The sequence below is a fragment of the Lagopus leucura genome, unplaced genomic scaffold (assembly GCF_019238085.1).
Source record: "Lagopus leucura isolate 7727_CA_CO unplaced genomic scaffold, USGS_WTPT01 Super-Scaffold_100015, whole genome shotgun sequence".
NCBI lineage: Eukaryota > Metazoa > Chordata > Aves > Galliformes > Phasianidae > Lagopus > Lagopus leucura.
In genome coordinates, this window is record NW_024962269.1 from 9,385,433 (window position 1) to 9,405,468 (window position 20,036).

At 40.5% G+C, this 20,036-nt stretch overlaps 1 protein-coding gene across 5 annotated transcripts; it reads left to right on the plus strand.

Moving 5' to 3' along the window:
- The first annotated feature begins 829 nt into the window (after nt 1–829).
- On the plus strand, nt 830–19,989 carry TMC3 (transmembrane channel like 3). 5 transcript variants are annotated; one of them, XM_042876264.1, is made up of 23 exons: nt 830–880; nt 1,005–1,293; nt 2,440–2,583; nt 3,500–3,575; nt 4,944–5,025; nt 5,712–5,818; nt 6,848–6,990; nt 8,379–8,526; nt 9,031–9,074; nt 9,231–9,378; nt 10,139–10,248; nt 10,390–10,468; nt 10,982–11,188; nt 12,355–12,483; nt 13,153–13,220; nt 13,439–13,567; nt 14,602–14,712; nt 15,217–15,342; nt 16,672–16,750; nt 16,933–16,975; nt 17,558–17,849; nt 18,017–19,333; nt 19,545–19,989. In XM_042876264.1, exons 2-22 carry the CDS (start codon nt 1,178–1,180, stop codon nt 18,870–18,872), a joined length of 3,237 nt encoding a protein of 1,078 aa, XP_042732198.1. In that variant the 5' UTR covers nt 830–880; nt 1,005–1,177; the 3' UTR covers nt 18,873–19,333; nt 19,545–19,989. The 5 variants fall into 5 exon arrangements, with proteins under 5 accessions (XP_042732198.1, XP_042732199.1, XP_042732201.1 ...); XM_042876265.1 differs by having other exon boundaries at nt 877–1,293; nt 19,545–19,733; nt 19,808–19,989; XM_042876267.1 differs by having other exon boundaries at nt 877–1,293; nt 18,017–18,904; nt 19,174–19,333.
- Nucleotides 19,990–20,036: the final 47 nt, after the last annotated feature.

Consider the following 20,036-nt stretch of genomic DNA (forward strand, 5'->3'; position numbering starts at 1 on the left):
GCATTTCTTTACTGTTCTGAGGCTGTTTTGCTTTGTCCCAGGTTTCTGGCAAGGCTTCGGACAAGATACACCTGGGCTCTGGGCTTCACAAGCCTCATTCTTTCTGGTCCAAGATTTACCTACATAGTAATAAGGTTTGTGACTACTAAGTTGCTGCTGAGTTATTGAACTAAATACATAGAGTACAACAGACAGAACCATAACAGTGGAAAGTAAGAGTTTTCAGCAAATAGCAATATTTTTGATTATCTCAAGGCAGAAGGGAAAAAAAAGCAGCCTGTGCAATTTAGCAGAGAGAACTTAATGTTCTTTCTTGTGAAAGGCTGCAAATAAAAGTGAGCTACAACACACTGCTGATTTATGTAACTGAAAATCTTGCCACATTGTGCACAGAAATATTAAGGGAAACAAATTCCAAGTTAGGAATAAGTGAATGCTCTCTGTAAACTCATCCTTAAAGTAAATGTTGAAAATTATGCAGTAAGTAACGAGATTGAGCTTATTTAAGGTGCTGCAGATGTTGACAAAAAGTGAATTTCTTGGTCGTGTGAGCTTGTCTGAAGGGCTGGTATTTTGATCCCTTCAAAAGAGAAGTCTTAAATCCAGACATGGTGAATGCAGGTCATGCTGAGAGGCGGCCCTGTTGTGCGGGGTCTGTCCTTCAGAAAAGAGCCTGAAGCCCTGCCGGAAACTGCTGTTGCATCTTCTCTGTTATCAAAGACCAAAATACAAACAATTCTTGCTTTATGTCAGCAGGAACACTCGCTCAAACATATGAAGCAATGATGTCAGTGGAAACATCACCCAGAGTGGGTAAGCCCGGTGGAAGGATGGCATTTGGAGGGATCCCATCATGTTACAAGGGAAACTTGGCTCTGTAGTAAGGACTGCAGCTGGCAAGCCCTTGGATTCAGTTCCCTTCCTTGCTCCTGGGAAGCTTCCTTAGAAGCAGCCTGGCGGGAGCTGCTGTGCACTGCCACTTTAAGGCATGCATGCACTTCCAGGCTCAGGTCCTGCCACTGCTGCAGCACAGGGCGAGATCTTCTGCTTCGGGGCTCTGGACTGCTCACTGCTCTCTGCTCTGTAACACTTGGCTGCTTCACAGGCGCCCGGCCAGGGGCTCAAGGCTTCCTCCTAGCGTGGCAGAGTCCCACCTGGTGCTGGGGCAGCTGCCACCATGGAAGCAGCACCGGGCGTTGCTGCAGCAGCAGCAAAGCCTGCAAAGTCCAGCAAGAAGTCTCGGATGGTGAAGCGGCACACCAACATCTACACCTACCAGGAGCCGCCCCACAGGTAGGGATCCTCCTCTCTCCTGAAGTGCAAATCTTCCTTATCGAGCAGAAAAGAGAGATCTTGTCTGTCTTTTATTTAGAGTGCAGTAACATGAAAAAGAAGAATCACTCTTCTCTCTATATTTAGATGTATTTTAAAGCTGTTTTCTTTTTCCCTTTCTACCAGTCATACTCCCTGCTGCACCATAAGCACCTTCACTGTAATTCCAAAGAATAGCAGAATAGGAAATCTCCATACCTTTCATTTGTATTATGCATTTTCCTTGAATGTCCACAGTAGCCGAGGGTAGAGCCAGAATGTGGATTGATGGATACACAGTCTGGCCAAGTGCATCCTTCAAATGTTTTTACAGGGCAATAGTGAGGTTCTGACTTATTTCCAAGTGATTCAAAGATGTTGCTTTTTCAGCAAAATTGCAGAGAATTTTCCCAATGAAGACTCAGAGATGCAGTTGGAAAACTTGCTAGCTGGTTGATGTTGGAGGTGTTTGGTTCTGTTCACGCTGCTGGCTCACATGAAATTCCCTGTTTCAAATGGGACGAGAGAGCTGCAGCTAAGTGAATGTGGTGCCAGCATCAGAAGATTTAATAATCATCCATAGAAATCTACATCAGAGCACGTGTAATTTTTACAATTTAATTCCTGGTGCACTGTGGTCTTGTGCTTCCATCCCCATCAGCAAAGAACAGGAGCAAAGGGTCAGAATGTGCTAAGCCTTTGTTCCCTCTCTGTTTTAATACGGAAATATTTTATCACTATTAAAATCAAAGATAAAGGCTGAGAGTGCATGGAAAGTAAATGAATTTTAAGTACTTCTGATGGAAAAGTGATGGCACTTTGTTCCAGAAAAATATGTGGAAGATCTTGTTAGCATGATGTACAAGCTGGAAACACTCAGAGGAAAGACTAAAATTCAGCTGGGGAGCATGGATGAGTTAGTGAGCAGCAAGAGGTAGGGAGGAAGAGACACATCCCATCAATGTGGAAGTCATCCAGATCATTTATCAACTTTGAAACAACAGGGTTCTGTGAGTTCCCTTATTGCTGTTAGGTGGTTCTTGTGAACTGGATACTGCACAAACCAACAGATGATGGGGATCTAGATGGGAATAATTTGTCTTGTTTTTCCTCTTGCGGGGTGTTCAGCAACTCAGATGAGGATATCAGTGAAGAGAAGGCTAACAGCCACGACCCAGAGCAAGTCTTCCAGAACATCCAGTACCAGAAGGAGGTCATGTCCAACATCCGCTGCAGGCCGTGGCCAATGAGGCAGAAGCTGCGGGCGCTCAGGTAACAACACCAAACGTACAGTGCAAAGGGTGCATGCCCAACATTTGGACTAAATTCTGTCATGTCTTTCACAGCATTATATGTTTGGGATCACGTTATTTTCTTCCTCTTCATCTGGCACCTTTCTCTTAAAAGCCATCTGATGCTAGGGTAGCATTACAGTCCTGAGGAAATCCCAGCAGAGTCCTTGTTTAATCTTGGAAGCAAAGAGGTTTTGAGGGTGCAGGGGCACTGGCACAGCTGCCCATAGTGCTGTGGGTGCCCCATCCTTGGAGGTGCCCAAGGCCAGGTTGGATGGGATGTTGGGCAGCTGAGCTGGTGAGGGACCCAGCCCATGGCAGGGGTGGGAGCTCGATGACATTTGAGGTCCCTGGCAACCCAAGCCATTCTATGATTTTCCTCAGTTACACAGTCTGTGACTCTCTGCCTTCCTGCTGCCCCACAACTTCTGTGTCTATGAGTTTCCAGTGGTCCCCATCCAACTGCTGCTGAGGTTAAAGACTGTATGAGCAGCAGTAGGATCAGATGAATACGAACCTCTTGGAATCTTGCAAGAGCAATTCTTTCGTATCCACATAAAACGAACCACACTTTAATGACAATCTTATTTTAGGCATTTTGGTTGTGCCATATTGGGTTAAAAGGACAGAGAGGAAAAAGAAATAAATGAACAGACAACCCTTCTTTCAATAAAAATTTTGAATGTCAAGTTTTCTCAGGCAGAGCTCTCAGTGTTTTTAATGTGACAGTAAATCTTCAATAGGAAAAAAGCTTTGCCTGCTTAAGGATTTCATAGGGAAACCTAATCCATGGCAGTGTTTCAGAGCATTCTGCTGCAGCTGTTTGCTGCTTGTGCAGAACTGAAGGCTCAGAGCACTGGGCTCAATGTCAAGCAAAATTCCACCTTCTTGTGCAGACAGGCAAAGGAGATTGTGCTGAAGTACGAAGGGAGGCTCACTAGAACCAGAGGTTACCAGGCTGCTGGTGCGGAGGTATGTCTGCTTTTTCTTAAATTATATCTCTTCTTCATACCAAAAGTCGTCTAAAGTTTTTATTCACAGACACGTATGTTTTCTATGTCATTCTGATTTCCAACTTGAGAGCTCTACTGAGGAAGTAGTAAATAAGAACTTGGTTTTTGTCTTTTTTTTTTTTTTTTCAATTGTGAATTTAGTCATTACAATTTCTCAGGCTAATTTGATGTGTGAGGGATAAACCTCCTTGTGTTAACGCGTTAGAATCGTCCTTCTCAAATCATACGAATATTGATGTCTGCCAGAGAGGGTGATGGGAATGGGATACTAACGATACGATGTTAGTATTCTCTGAAGAGCAATTTCAGCAGACCATGGGGCCACAGTTCAATAGCTGAGCATGAAAAATGTGTCTAGCTTTTAGTTTGGAAGACAATCCTGCAAAAGCTTGTTGTAAATACATTGTTAAAGAATTTTGCTTGCATCATATTCGAAGAATTCGAATCTAATCTTAGCAAATCTATTTACACAATTGAAAATAGACTCTGGCCCTGATTACTAGAAACTAATAACATGCAGGAAACTGTTCCTAATATGCAACCGACAGAGAAGAGTTCTTTGGTCATCTAAGCAGTCAATAACATTTGTGTCATCACAATGAGTAGACTTTTCACAGTGCAATGTATTTCAATTCTAGAAGTCAGGGTTATAATGGTAAAACAGAACACCATGCATTTTATTCATTTGAACAAATGAAAGGCCACATGCATAACTGTCATCTTTCCTTGTTCTGCCTTTGTGTGTAGAAAATGCAGTGGAAGTAGGATGCTGTAAACATAAATACTGTTTTATGTCTCGGACTTCAGTGGAACTAGGATGTCAACCAGAAAGAGGAGTGTGCTAAGGGGCTGCGTTGGTAAATCAGACACTGGGTTTCGTTCTTGTTCATATTCCTCTTCCTATGACAAAATCAAGGCTTTCATCCTAGAGTCTGTATCTAATCTAATTGTCTCTACTGTGTGTTTTTGCTTGAAGATATTCTGCAAGGGATATAATTCAGAAGTTAATCAGCACCACTCATTAGGTGTAGGGTAACTGTATTATTTCTTTAAGCACAAATTAAAGAGTGTAACAGGAAAACCCCTTCATAATATTATTAATAAAAACAGAAGCTAAGGAGCCCTCCCACATCTTGTGCATTTCTAAATCTCACCGTGCCCATCTCCACCCCACAGACATGGTCTGAGATGATGATAAAGAACACTGCTAGTATTTCTTGCAATACCAGATGAGAGACACTGTTGCATTTCTTTATTTTCCTTTTTTTTTTCCTCTCCATGCAAAGTTATCACCTTTCTTTTCTTCTCTGCTTTTTTTCTCCCACAGCTTTGGAGGAAGTTTCTTCGACTGGCATATAATTTTGTGGTGCTCTTTATTCCTTGGGAAATGCGAATTAAAAAAATTGAGAGTAAGTATAAGGATTTAACGGGATGGAACTGTAAAGCGTTTGATGAAATGCTGGGTCTTAAGGTTCATGTTTGCATTTACTGAATCAAACAGTATTTGGGAGGAAGTGTTAAGCGCGACCTTCCACCCACAGTATGACTTTGATGTAGAGCTTCACTTTTTTTACTCCTCCTGATGCCTTAGGCACTGCACAGATCTCATTGATGATCTTAGTGTGGAGTAACCAAAAAATTAGTAAATATAGAAATAAGAAATTTGCCTTGTCCATTGCAGCTTTGGTTATAGTTCATCACAGTCTGTGGGCCAGCATCCGTGGGTCAAGCCCAGGACCAAGCCGTGTGAAGGCACCTCAGCAGTCCTAGATTAAATCAAGGCAGCCCTGAACATCACATCAGCACTTAGGTTGTGCTGCTGTGCTTCCGCAGCAAATGGAATTGCTGCATTACATCACCCAGTGCAGCAGCTTCTTGAGTAAATACTGCTGGTAATTACAGATTCATCCAACAGAGCTTGGGGCATAATCATATTTTCCTCATTGACACGTTGATGTTTTCTCTATCTCGCTGTTCACACTGCATCGATGAGGCAGGTTTTTCTTTTGCTTAGATTTCAGGTAATACTTAATGAATAAAGAGTGGGAGCTATTATAGACTGTGCTGCTCAGATAACTTTTTTCTATGGTTTGAGGTCATTTTGGGTCTGGAGTTGCCTCTTACTTCATCTTCCTTAGATGGCTGTTTGGAATCAATATTGTACTTACCATAATGACAGGAGCATTTGTAGTCTTACCAGAGGTAAGAACACGTTGCTAATATTTACAGAAACATGCTTGCTTACCCGTTGTGCTTTCCTTTCTGAATTAAACAAATGCCACACTTAAAGGCGTACATCAATTTGAAATGCACAGTTTCAAATGAATTATTAAAATAAACACCATTATTAAGAGGGTTCTACATTTTTCTGCCAAAGGATAATTTTGCTATTAGTGTTAGAGATTATATTTTGTCAACACAGTACTAATGCTTTTATAGAATATGTTTGTATCCGATTACTAAAATGGAGAACCAAATCCTAAAAGCTGCAGTTGGTATTGAATATGCTTAGGTCTTGCAAATGTGATTTATAGGCAGGAAAAAAAAGTAACATCTCCCTCCAGACAAATTGTTGTTCATTAGAAATTATTTTCTAGAAGTTTGAACAGCCATTATTTTGTTTAGATCTTGCATGCAATTTTAGGCTATATATTAACTTTGTGAGATAATTCATAGATAGGATTTGACCTCAATCTGTGCTTCAGATTACATCAGAACATTACATCTGTGCTTACATGCTTACATCAAAACATGTAAATATCTGATTTTTCTTCTTGTTGGCTAAGCCAAAATGCAAAAAGCCACCAAATGAAAAAGTGGGCAAATTGAAGTGATAAAGGTATTCAGTTTCTTACTTCATTTTTGTAAGTAGACTTAATTAAAAAAAAAATAATGAGATGAAACACGGTCATATGTAACTTAAAAATACTTAAAATGGACAGTCAGCTTTAAAATGCTTAGTTTCTAGCTTAGGAGAAGGAATGACCCTTTGTGGGTCAGACAGGTTGATGCGATGTCAGAGACCTCTTTTCTCCTCTCCCCAGCTACTGGCTGGTGCACCGTTCGGCAGCACTGTCAGCAAAACCATTCGCCCAGAAGACATGAAAACTGCACAAGACCTGGACACCATCTGGTCACTTGGGGCAAGGCTAAAACCACTCTTTATTGTTCTGTTACTGCTATTTGGTTGTATCTATTTGTTACCGCTCTTACAGACTCTGGTCTCTGCAGGGCTACCTCCAGTACTCCGTTTTGTTTTATGGCTACTATGGCAGAGAAAGGAAGATTGGGAAAGCAGGATACCGGCTGCCTCTCGCCTACTTCCTGGTTGGCATGGCAGTGTTTGCTTACAGCTTCATCATCCTCTTAAAAAAGTAATATTTCTCATTTATGGCTATCCGTAAGCTTGCATGTTCAGGCAGACGTTAATGGCACGCTTATCCCATTTCCTCTGCATTTATTCTGCACGGTTCTGTTAACCTGTTTGCATCTGCTAATGGCAGGAATGCAGATGGAGTTCACTTCTAGCTTGCTCTTTGTCTTGCTGATGTTTATCTTGGTTCTCCCTTCAGTTTCCCACTCCATAAAAGGAGGGTAACATGGATCTGTGTGGTTTGTATTTGTACAGCGTGATGTGCAAGTTTCTTATGCTTTTTTCTAGTATATTGTTCTGACAGAAACATAGATTTTAAGTATAGTGCTTTTCAGCATTACTGTTCTCACCTACTGAAATACTAATACAAAAATTGTGTCATAGGAGCAATATAGCCTTTGCATTGTTTCAGCTGATAGGTAGCATCCCATTCATATTAAGCTTAATTCCTGTGCTGTTTGAAAGCCAGGAGGTAGGAGAGAGCAAGACTGCAAGTGCTGGCCATAAAATCCAGGAATGTGCAGTGCCGAGAGGGAGTGAGGTCGCTCTGTCCTCTTGGTTCACTTTCCCTTCCCTTCTGGATGCCTACTTGGCATAGTGCAGTCTAATGCAATTTTTAGTGTTGTTTGTAATAACTGCATTTCAAAACCAATCCTTCTCTTTCCATCCATTTTTATTCTGCCTTCCAGCTTGATCTGAGGGTCACTGGTGTTCTTGATGCTGATTTACACATCTGCAGTTTCAGGATGTGATTAGCTTTTCTCTTTTTGATTTAGCCCACTGACTTCTTGCCTGCCTGATTACTGTTCCTCATATAACATTGTCCATTTGGCTGCCCTTCCTTTTATAAGCTATTAATCTTCATTTCATTTCTTAGACTTTGCAACATTCTGCCCTTTTGCCTGAGCCGACTAGGTGGTTTTTTTTTTCCTTTTTCCCAGGGTCTGTAAAGCATCACTAGGTTTCTATTTAACAATAACATAATTTTTGAGGATAAAAATAAACAGAAAACAAAACACGTCTTTTGCATGATCACTAGTTTTTCCGTATCAGTTCATACAGTAATAGCGATTTCGTGTTATAGTATCTTCCAGCTGAACCCTAGCTGGTGATCTTAAAAATGTTCACATCTGTAGTGAGATATACTTGCTTTATTTGTCAGGTATGAAAAATGCAATCAGTGAGTCTCTTCTGCACAAGAGCAAACATCAAGTTCATTCTCAGAACCTCACCCCACTTTATTTTCATCATAAAATTGCCAGCAATTACACTGATTGCCACAAACTATTTGCATGTCTAAAAAGAAACTGAAAACTATGAACCATCCCAGTGATTTGAGATACGTTTTCACACACCAGCTTCAATCATTTTTTATTTTTCTATTCACAGAATGGCGAAGAACTCAAGAATGAGTTTAGCAAGTGCTTCCGATGAAAACTACACTTTCTGTTGGAGGCTGTTCTGTGCCTGGGATTATTTAATAGGAAACCCTGAGGCTGCAGAGAGCAAAGCGGCTGCCATAGTTAACAGCATTCGGGTAATCCGCCCCTCTACAAATTATTTTTCTGGTTATTTAGAAATTAAATAGGCCTTTCCTCTCATTTCTTTTTGCTCTTTTTTGTTTCCTGACATTCACCGATGGATACATTTGCCTGGGGGAGGATATCACACCTCCCTGTGGTACTGCAGTCACATTGCACTTGCTGACACTGCCACTCCATTTCATATGTCTCTTCTGTCCCTATGTTAATACAACTCTTCTGTCCCTGTTGTGTTCTGTTTATTGCCACCATATGTGTGATAAAAAGCTAAAAAAAATAAAAACAAATTTGCTTGTGGTGCAGTTTCACTGAACAGAATAAAAATTATGTTAATGATGTAAAAGCATGGATAGATTTAATCTTTCCATAATAAATGGTCCAGGGGGGTACCTGGCTGCATCAACATTGGAAAGTTTTTTATTATTTTACTTGATGCCTTCTATGAAAGATTAGCATCATTTTGGCAGAATGCTATTTAATATATATTTTTTTCTTTCAAGGAAGCTATATTGGAAGAGCAGGAAAAGAAGAAAAGCAAAAACCTGTATGTATGTAAGATTGGAGGCACTTTCCAAAGCACTGCTTCAGTGCAGGCAGCAGGGCTCTGTGATTGTTTCATGCCTATAAAAGCCATGTTAGAAAAGAGCCCTGGTGTAATAAGGCAGCCTGCTATATTGGCTGGGTGATTTTTGTTTTTCAGGGCAGTGACAATCAGCTTAAGGATTATTGCAAACATCCTCGTGCTTCTCTCGCTCACTGGAAGTATTTACATCATTTACTTTGTCGTGGATCGATCCCAAAAGTTAGAGAGCAAGAAGAGGGAACTGACCCTTTGGGAAAAAAATGAGGTACACCATATTTGTCACCACTGTGTTAGAAGCAGGATTGTTGTCTCAGGGCTCTCAGTAGTGATAGTGTGCACTGAGGTGTAAACTGCAAGCGATGAGCCGGGAGAAATGAGCAGTGGGAGTGCTGAGCTGTGCTTACCTGGAGCTCTGCACGCCTGCTCCTTTTGTCTGCACCAAGGTGTCAGCAGAGCTGGCGTGGGCAGCAAGCTGCTCTGAGACTGCAGTTCTAGTGGGCTCTTATTTCATGAAGACAAAGTTTGAAGTCTCTTTTCTGCCCATGACTGAGCTGAGTGAACACTGAGCTAAAGAGCTAGGAAGAGCTGTTAGAAAGGAATCAGCTTTGACAATGGCTATTGATGTCAGCTGAAGAATACTGCATGTTCTGTGAATATTTTTATTCAGAGGAAGGAGTGGATGCTGAGAATAGGAAGTAAATGTGTACAGAGAACGACTCATCCATTTCAGAGGACAATATTTTCTTTGTATTTCCAACGTGGTGAATTTTGATATTCATAAGCTAATAGCTTTAAAGCTAGAATATAATTATCTACAGCAAAGATTCCTGAGTGATATGTCAGGTCTTCAATCTTGGGTCCCAACTGCAGTTATTACTAATGCCAATGATAATTTTTCCAAGTATATTCTCCAAGAAAAGCAGTCACAAAAGCACATGCATCAGCAATACTCCCATCAGCAGTAATGGCACCATAGGATATCAGCGTGCGAAGCTACAACAGTGCTGTGCCTTTCTGTTCTGTAGGTAAGCGTAGTTGTGTCACTGATTACCATGATTGCACCCTCTGCTTTTGAACTCGTGGCAGCTCTAGAGATGTACCATCCAAGGACCACTCTTCGCTTTCAGCTTGCAAGGTACGGACATGATACAGTGTAGAAAGAATGTGAAAAACAAGGGAGGAAGAAGAAAGTTCTGCTGGTGTTTTATTTCTACCAGGCAGGAGAATATATTACAAGTTCATGGGATGTCGATAACCTATGTCTTACTGTTTTCAGAGTTCTTGTTCTCTATCTGGGAAATCTCTACAGTTTGATCATTGCTCTCCTGGATAAAGTGAACAGTATGAGTGACAGTGTAAGTTTAATGTTTGCTAATGTGCAACATGAGTCGACTTTACAACAGAAAGAATTCCATCCGTAGTATTTATCAACTCAGGTGAAAATTAGTGTGAAATCCAAGCATTACAGCATACTACAATTTGAAAGGATTGTGACATTTATTTTGTAGTGTTCACTTATGAATACTTGTAGTCTTTTGGATAACTGGATCCATTTGATTGCTGATGTGTAGAGAAATAAATAATATATTTACGTGCATTCCTCAATTACTTAAATGTCAGCATTTTAGGTAGTTGGAGGTACTGGACCTAAAATCAGCTTCTATCACTGTTCTAAAAAAATTTCTAACTGCATCTGTGCTTCGGCAGCTACTTTAAAGTCATCTAATTGCTGCTTGAAAACATGTGAAATGTCTTCATGTGTACATATGCCTTGTTGAAGGCATAAGGCTTTTGCATGTATGCAGGTGTAAAGAAAGAGAGAAAAAGTACAGGTGAAAATGCAATTTTCAAGACATTTGTTTTTTCAGGTTAACAGCAATTCAAGTAATTCTATCCCCTCTTTTGCAACTGGAACTCCTCCTAAAGAAGGCAATTTATCTGCAACTATTTCTGATGCACAAATGAACAGCAACAAATCTCACGCTCAAAGCTTGCCAACCTCTGATTCGCTGGTTAACAACACAGCTTCCTCTAGCTCTGCCCAGAATCAGTGCTGGGAGACCTACGTTGGTCAAGTATGTCACTGTTATATTATTGAATCTATTTATTCCTAATTCCTCTTTCACCAGAATTTAAAACCATGTCATACTGTGTTCAGTTTTAGAGGTTTCCTTGGTGTAAATTCCAGAAATTTAGCTAAGGGCTGTATAGAAAGAGGGAAGATTGCACAGATTGATATGGCCACACAAGAGCTTTGTTTGTTGTTCAGTATATACAATGTGCTTAGTGTTGTACAAGTGTCCTTAGCCAGCCTTCAGTCTCTGTCTTCTGCACAGGCAGATCTCTACTGATGAGTGATGCAGATAGATTGCATTTTAATGGAATGCATATTACAAAGGTTGTCATTTGATCCTGATGTACTTTGGTCACTGTCAGTGCTGCACTCATCCAGCGCCCAGGCCACTAAACGAAAAATGATGCTAGCACATTTCTGGCTTGCTTAGTTCATTGTTCCAGAGTGAGCAATATTAAAGGTCTTGTTTGATCGTCAGGAGCCAAATTTCCTCCTAGGTCTATTTGGCTGACTTCTATTCTGCCTGCTGCCCTCCCTATTCCACAGGCATCAGGTATTTTTTTGAACTGTTCTTTCTTTTCTTCTTTTACAGAATGGGTTAGAGATCTTTGTTTTTATTTTTAGATAATCTTTTCTACTTAATTGTATGTTTTCAAGGCTCAACTAATTAAGGAGCAACCCCATTAATCTGTAAGCACTGAACAGACTTCTGCTGTGGCCCTTGGTGACCCTACTGTCACTGGGCTGTGGTTTTCGGTGAACAACAAGCGTTTCTCCTTGTGAAGGACTTATTAAGTATCTATTTCAAGAGTCAGTACAACAAAGGATTGGGTACAATAGAGAAAATAGCTGCATCCTGTCTATCTAGATAAATATTCAGTAGGCTCATTAGAAAGGTTGAGACCACCATGCCCAGAGTTTTATTGCTGCAAACTGTAGAAGGCACACTCGAAGTCTAATTATGTTTGTTCTTTACATTAGAGCAAAGACAAGTAAGGGTAAAGTCAAACAGGAAATGCATATAAGGAAACTTTGTATAAAATCATGCTTCATCAGGGTACTGAGCATGATCCAAAATATGAAATGCAAGTATAAATGCAAAAGAGCTGTATGCAAGGCAGTTTGTTTCCAGAATGACTCAATATGTTGGAATGATATGTTTTACAGGAGATGCTAAAGCTGTCAATCATCGACATGATATTCACAGTTGCGAGCATCCTGCTAATTGATTTTTTCCGTGGACTGTGTGTCCGATATTTAAGTGATTGCTGGTGCTGGGACCTAGAAAGCAAGTTTGTAAGTACAGGCTTTTATTTTATGAAACAAAGATGCTGGTGATGGGTGGGCTCCTTCCCATAGTACTGGATGTTCTGAAAGCCTTTTGATAGGTAAATAATTTCTACATAGCACAATCTATAAAGGCACAACTCGCATTGAGTTTTATTTGGAGAGTACAGGATAAATGCTGAGATGGAGTATTTTTCTCAGGCCTACTCCCATGGCTGTGGTGCACAGACTTTTGTCTTTCCCAAAATGAGATTATGGAACAATCCCATAGAAAATGATGAGTAATTTGTTGGTCTTTAGAAAAACAGAGGGAACATGTTGCATCCCATATCCTCCTTTCTTAGCTGTAACAACTGTCCATAATAGAGACAGTGATCCAAGAAGGAAGGAAATTACTGTAGTATTTGGTTAGCAAGCAGCTGTAGGCATGAAAGGCTAAGTCTGTTCCTTGTCCTTAAGTAAACAAAGTAAACTAGAGATGAATTAGTTTATCGAATCCCCTGATACTAAGTAGGTTTTACTGGGTTCTCACTGTCTGCCAGAAGGTGGTATTTGATCCAGACATTTCAGGCCATGTGCTGTCTGAAAATGGAGTCAGCCAAACGATTCTAATAAGTGATCCAGAAAAAAAAAGTAAGAGTAAAGTGAAATATTTATCCTACACTCTGTTTCTTGTAGCCAGAATATGGTGAATTCAAAATTGCAGAGAATGTACTGCATTTGGTCTACAATCAAGGAATGATCTGGTATGTAATCCACAAGTGATCTGATTGATTGCCAAGTATGACAGTTCTCAATGAAATGTATTCCAGCAAGATACTAGCAATGCATTCTCTTACACTTTATTGTATTAAGAATTTGTCTGTTGCTAGTGACTTGTTGCTTACCTGTTCTTTTCATGCAATGCTTTGCTGTTAAAATTGCTGTGGCAACACTGAGCACTGACATGACATTGTTCTTCCAGGATGGGAGCCTTCTTTTCACCTTGTTTACCGGCATTCAATGTCCTCAAGTTGATTGGACTCATGTACCTGAGGAGCTGGGCTGTATTAACGTGCAATGTACCACATCAGCAGGTTTTCAGAGCCTCTCGGTTAGTCCAAATAAGAATGTAAGATAAAGAATAAATGCAACGCAGTCAATGGAAATGTCTTCTGTGTGCAGAAACAAAACAAAAGGAGCTTTTTGTTCTGAAAATTGACAATCAAAATGGACAGATATCAAAGGCCTGTGAAGAAAAAAAATTAGTTACCAAGAAACTGGAGAATTTGGAGTTACAGCAGGGTACTTAGATACACACAAAAGAGACTCAAGTGGGATCGAATTGCCCAAAGCTGGTTTGTGATTGTACTGAAAACATCTAGATATTCTCTCCGAAAAGGGAAGGTATGAGTTTCAATGGCAGTATGCGGGGCAGAAGGACTCGTAGCAAACTTGGCATTTCACAGAGGAAATCAAGCAGTACCATCAAAAGTATTTTTATTGTGAAAGTTAGGGGATAAACAGAAATCAAACTAAATAATATGTCACAGAATATTCCCAGACCAGGAAATGTGGCCTCACAGAGATCATTTATTTCCATACCAATCTGATTAAGCGCAATAAGCTCCATGTGTAAATCACTGCAAGTTCTGTATCTTGGTGTTTCTTTTTATGAAAACCATTAAGTATCCTATTTTATCTGCTGCATCACACAATAGAACTTCCCCTTTTTATACTATCAGGATGAATATAAGAATTATTTTTTCAAACTGAAATAATTTAGGGCATCTTTACATCTTAGGAATCAGTTATTTCTAATATGTTTTGAAGATGAATCAAATTCTGCTTCTTTTTTCTTATTTTCCCTAACAAATCTGGACAGTCAAGTGAGTTTTTATAGAACAGTGCTATAAACAGTTCTCTGACTGTAGCAGCAGTATCTGGAAAGCAGTACAAATAAAATTGTGACCATTAAGGGTCTATTTAAAGTGGCTCTGTTCAGACTTTTTAATCGGAACAGAATGATTTTGATCTTTCAGAAACGTAATCTTGAACTTGTTAGGTAGATGAAGACTTGCATCTTTCATGTTGCTTCTGTTTTTCTCCCTGATTAGGGTAATCTGAAACATTTATGCCTTCTTGCAGATCCAATAATTTCTACTTGGCCATGTTGCTGTTCATGTTGTTTTTGTGCATGTTACCAACAATTTTTGCTATTGCCCGATACAAGCCATCGTTAACCTGTGGTCCTTTCAGGTAAGTTATAACAGACTAATGAAAATGGCAATGATTTTATTTCACCCTCAATTAGTTAATCAGGTTCAACAATACCCAAATTATCAATAAATTGTAGTTTTTGGATGGGGCAATGCTTTCCTGCTGCCCATGTTTTCCAGTTTAAGAATTAATTAGTTGAATACCTCATCATCCTAAATGAGGTTACGTGTTTTGCTTTATATACATGGTTCCACTAGTTCATATTTAAATGATGCAGTGTGCCATGAAGAAATTTATCACATATTGGTACCCTTCAAGCCTGGTCAGTGCTTTTGCACTCTTGCAAATTTGTTTAAAATGTAAGTAATGAACAAGTAGCCTTTAGCTTTTGTTTTTGCTTTTTTTTTTTTTTTTTCCTTCAGTATAGTGTATATAAGTGGTCTTAGATTAATTTTTTTATTATTATTCAGTGCAGCGCTGCTTAAAAAGTGGACACACCAAGGATTTTTTTATGATTTAATTTTATTTTTTCTTTCCCTGTAGTGGACAAGACAAAATATATGATATTGTTTCTGAAACAATTAAAAATGATTTTCCTGTATGGTTCAACTCAGTGGTTACTTACATCAGCAGTCCTGTGGTGGTCCTCCCTGCGCTCTTACTTCTATTGTAAGTACTTTGTTTCTCATAGCAAATTTAACTCCACTGTGTTAGTACTAACTTCATCTCTAGACAGTCGCATGTTGATACTGAGGAACTGTAACATTATTAAGCATATACAAAGAAAAAAAACAGTGTTACTGAATGTATGGTATAAGCATCAGATGGGAATGAGAGTATGTTGAAAATACCGTCACCCTATTTTCAAAAAGCTGCTTCTGTGCTAAAGGAGGTTGGACCCTGTGTTAAAGGAAGTCCATTCTGTTGTGTCAAAGCTTACAATGCTCTTGGCTCCAAGAAGTTTTAAGATCCTTCTTCCCACTCAAGAGCACCTCAGAAGATAATTTTCCATTTCCTCAGGGCGATTAGTTCTGCTTAGACTGAACTCTGTTCACAGGCGTATCATTGAAAGAAGCTACCCAGTCACACTGATCCCTGACAAGATAAATCAGTTATGAAGGTCTGCTCTTAAGTGTTAATGTAATACAGCTTCCTGCAGACTATCCAGTGGAAGTCCTTTCTTATGCCAGACTCTAAATAATTGTTCACAGCTGGGAATTAATATTTACTTTGAGCTGTTGGAAATTCACTTTGCTTCTGTAAAGTATCATTTGCTTTGCAGGTGCCTTTCTATCATTTTTGCTCCATAAACAGATGAGCGCAGTTTGTCTTACCAGCTTGGTTTTTAGATTAATTGAAAGGACTTAAAGCAGTATTTACTATTTGTATCTTTTTCCTCTGTCATATTTAGAAATCCACGCAAATTTACTGACTGCTTCAAACTGATGACTGAGTACCTACATAAATGTTTATGTTATCTAGTTCAGCCATAAGTCTGTTTCATTTGAAAGCCATTGTCAGGCTAGATCTGATGTCAGCTGGGTCAGTGTTATTGTAACAAGGTGTTATTCCAGCCAGCCAACAAAATGACAGTGGAATGAGCTTATAGTTTAGCTGTAGTTCAGTAACCTTGGGGTGAAAAAAAAGAAAAAAGAAAAAAAGTGGGGGGAGAAAGCATCTATCACAATTTTCATTTTGAGTGTGTCTGGAACTGAAACAGAATAAGCTAGAAATGCACACAGGGCTACATGCATAATAAAAAGACTTGCAAAAAGCACAGGCACAATTCAACCTGTAGTTAAATCTGTTTTCAGTATCACTTATTTGTTAAACTTCCATGTATGCTTGCCTGAATGAAAGGTATGATCCATTATCACAGTATAAAGGAAATGCTGGAACACAAGGACTGACTTTGCCATTTTGATGACTCACAAACCTTTAAAGGGAAAACAGTCAAGAGTGTTTAATGTGACTCATAATCACCTCTTTCACTTCTAGCATGCTGATCTATTACCTACAAAGTATTGCAAGATCATTGAAATTCACCAACAATCAGCTGAGAATGAAGATACAAGCAGTAAGTACAGCTCAAAGTACTTTCACATACATATTGGTGGGTTTTCAGGGAAGTGCTAGCCTAATTAATGTCATTTTCAATATTTCACAATGTAAATCCATCCTGCCTTTGTTATCTGTATGCAGTATTGGATTTACTTTCTAATCCAAAATAACCTTCTCACTTTCCTGAATGCGTTTTAGGAAAGAACTGAAGATAAGAAAAAGGTGGTGCAAATGGCAGTAGGTAAGTTGTTGAGCTTAGGAAATTCCACTATTAATAAGGGATTTGGACGTGAAGATATTTTTATTTCTCATACACATAGGGAGGTTCAACTGTATTAAAAACAAAACAAAACACATGTTTCCTGTGTAGTCATACTTTTAGATGGTTTTTAAGCCCAGCTTGACTTAATCTTGGCAGCACTGAAAGCCAAGGCATGTAGTTTACACCTAAAGCCCGCTGAGATCTCTGTGCTGGGTATTTTCTTGCTTTTACCACCCACAGGACAGAACCTAGTAGACATTCCTGATGATTAAATCATGTCAGATTTTACTCAAAATTCAGAGGGTAGTAAGCAGAAGAGGGGAAAAGGGAATGGCTCCTTTACCTCTCTAAGTTAAACATCTCATCTGCATTGAAGAGATTTCAGACTTAATCATCTACTGTGCCTGAGGGGATTTGTGCCTACACCTTTTACCTCTCAGATTTTAGACATGGGAAACTACATCAGATTCTCTGACCTTTGGGTAGATTTGAGCCAGTGCATTTACACAGCTTCTAAATTTAGAGGCCTGGAGAGTTCCTGTGATAAATTCTGTTTTCTAGCCAGATTCCAGAATCTGGATGGGAGTGACAAAAGACCAGACCAAGACGGTGGTCTTATTAGCCAGGAGTCTTCTGTTCGGGCCTCAACCCCACGGAAGAATGGCAGTGTCTTGAACTTTGAATCTCCTGTGAGCAAAGGCACCAGAATACAAACCATCTCCCAGACTGTGCCCCACACCGTGCCCTCGACTGATGCAGCAAGACCTGTGAATGCAACTCCCACAACTTCAGCTTCTTTAACGCCCTCAGTATCAAGTGTACAGAAAGCAAGAAACGACCATACCACTAGCAGGCAAGACTGGTTTTGTACAACAGCTTGGGGAATTTTTTAAAAGCAGAATCATTTGTAGATACTATTCAGAATGCCGGTAACACTCTGAATATCTTCCGTTTTAATTATACTGGTAAACATATCTCCTAACATTTCCTTCCCTTTTTTTTTTTATTTTTTTCCTAAAGGTACCCAAGTGTTGTGCATGGGAGTGCAAGTGAGCTCTGTAAAACAAAGGCCTATACACCAGTGGCTTTCAAAAAACGTACTGAGGATGTTCACTCTGAGCCTCTCTTTAGGAAAAGCATTCGGCAGGTAAATCCAGATGCTTTTGGAGCGGGGGCTCCTGTTTTTGTGGGACGCAGACCACATGCTACCAGATACTATGTTGTTAATGAAAGTGAACCCCGTAAAAAATCAGCCCGTTCTACCTCCCGACTCCAAAGGCAATTCCGAATAGAAGAGCCAGAAGATATTGTTGAGTTGTATCCGCACAATATCAGAAGATACGTGGTTCAAACACCACAACGCATGTATTCTCCTCATCCCAGTGAAGATGAGGAGGATGAAGAGGAATTTGGGAGACGCTACGTGAAAAGATCCCATCGCCCTCGGTCACTGTCTGACCTTCGCCCAGCACCGCGATTTTATATTGGGGAGCGTGCTGATGGCCATGTTCTTACGAGCAAAGACCTAGCTAAAGTGCATTACAAATCCTGGGATGATGGTTTTGAGCTAGACCTGGACAGACCTCCGTATGCCTACAAAAAAGTGCACCTGAAAAATGTTGATCAGCACTATCTTGAGCCACATGTGAAACCTAAAATGAAGCATATACTGGAGCAGTCTCTAACAGAATCTGATTCCGTTTCCATTGAATCGAGCAGTGATCCGCAGAACAGCAGCAATGACCAATACATCCAGGTCATTCATAGCAAGGAAAAGTACCTGAAACCTGGGACAAAACTCACCAAAAAGAAATCAAAAAACAATACTGAACTAAACATGTCTGAGCCTAATGAACTGGTATGCTCAAATGTCTGAGAAAGTGCCCCAACTTTTTGTGTTTAGAACAGGTTTGTGCAGTCATTGTACTTGCTGTTTGAGGTCTATTAGAATAACTACCAGTCAGCCATTCAAGGTGGGAAAAGCATAGTTAGTCCTGTGTTTTACTGTTAACTGTACCTCGCTTCGACATCATTCGCCTTTATTACATGTTATGCTGTTTTAAAAAAAAAAAAAAAAAAAAAAACAACTATTGGAAAATCAAAAGCAGTGTACTTGGAGCACTTGAATTAAACCTGTATAGAAGTACATCAGACAAGGTTCTCTGATGTGATTGCAGAAACATGCTCCCACTGAATCCATGCAGCAGGTAACCACCATCCTACAAGCGCAGAACTGCTCCCTGAAGTACGGAATCAAAGAATTGAGTTGGAAGGGACCCTTCAAGGCCATCTGGTCCCACTGCCCTGCACTGAACAGGAACACCTACAGCTGATCAGGTGCTCAGAGCCCCGTCCAGCCTGACCTGCAGTGTCTGTAGGGATGGGGCACCCAGCACCTCTCTGGGCAACCTGTGCCAGTGCCTCACTGCCCTTATTATAAAAAAACTTCTTTACGTCCAGTCTAAATCTCCCCTCTTTTAGTCAGAAACCATTTCCCATTGCTTTATCACAACAGACCCTGCTAAAGAGTGTCCCCTCTTTCTTACAGCCCCTTTAGGTTCTGACAGACTGCTCTAAGGTCTTCCCACAACCCGGGCTGCACAGCCCCAGCTCTCAGTCTGTCCTTTTAGAGGTGTTCCATGCCTTGGGTCATTTTTGTGGCTCTCCTCTTGATGTGCTCTGGCAGGTTCACGTCTCTCCTCTACTAAGAACTCCAGATCTGAACACGGTACTCCAGGTGAGATCTCACACTGCAGAACGGAGGGGCAAATCCTCTCCCTCGCCAAGCTGACAGCGGTGCTTTGGATGCAGCCCAGGACACGCTTGGCTTTCCGGACTGCGCGGGCACGTCGCTGGCTCACGCCCAGCTGCCATCCAGAAGCACCGCCAAGCCTTTTTCGGCAGAGCCGTGTTCCGATCCTTTCTATCCCAGGTCTCCTACTCGTTGCCTATGGAGGCTGGAAGTCCATGCAGTTAACCCTCCGCCGCGCCACGCCGGGATGTCGCAGCCCTCAGGTGAGGAGGAGGTGCCGCCATCGGC

Excerpts from the sequence above, each read along its gene's own strand:
- TMC3 (XM_042876264.1), top strand. The coding sequence starts at position 1,178 with ATGGAAGCAGCACCGGGCGTTGCTGCAGCAGCAGCAAAGCCTGCAAAG. Across the intron at positions 11,189-12,354 it reads GGGAGACCTACGTTGGTCAA|GAGATGCTAAAGCTGTCAAT; the intron begins GTATGTCACTGT and ends TATGTTTTACAG. Across the intron at positions 13,568-14,601 it reads CAGGTTTTCAGAGCCTCTCG|ATCCAATAATTTCTACTTGG; the intron begins GTTAGTCCAAAT and ends GCCTTCTTGCAG.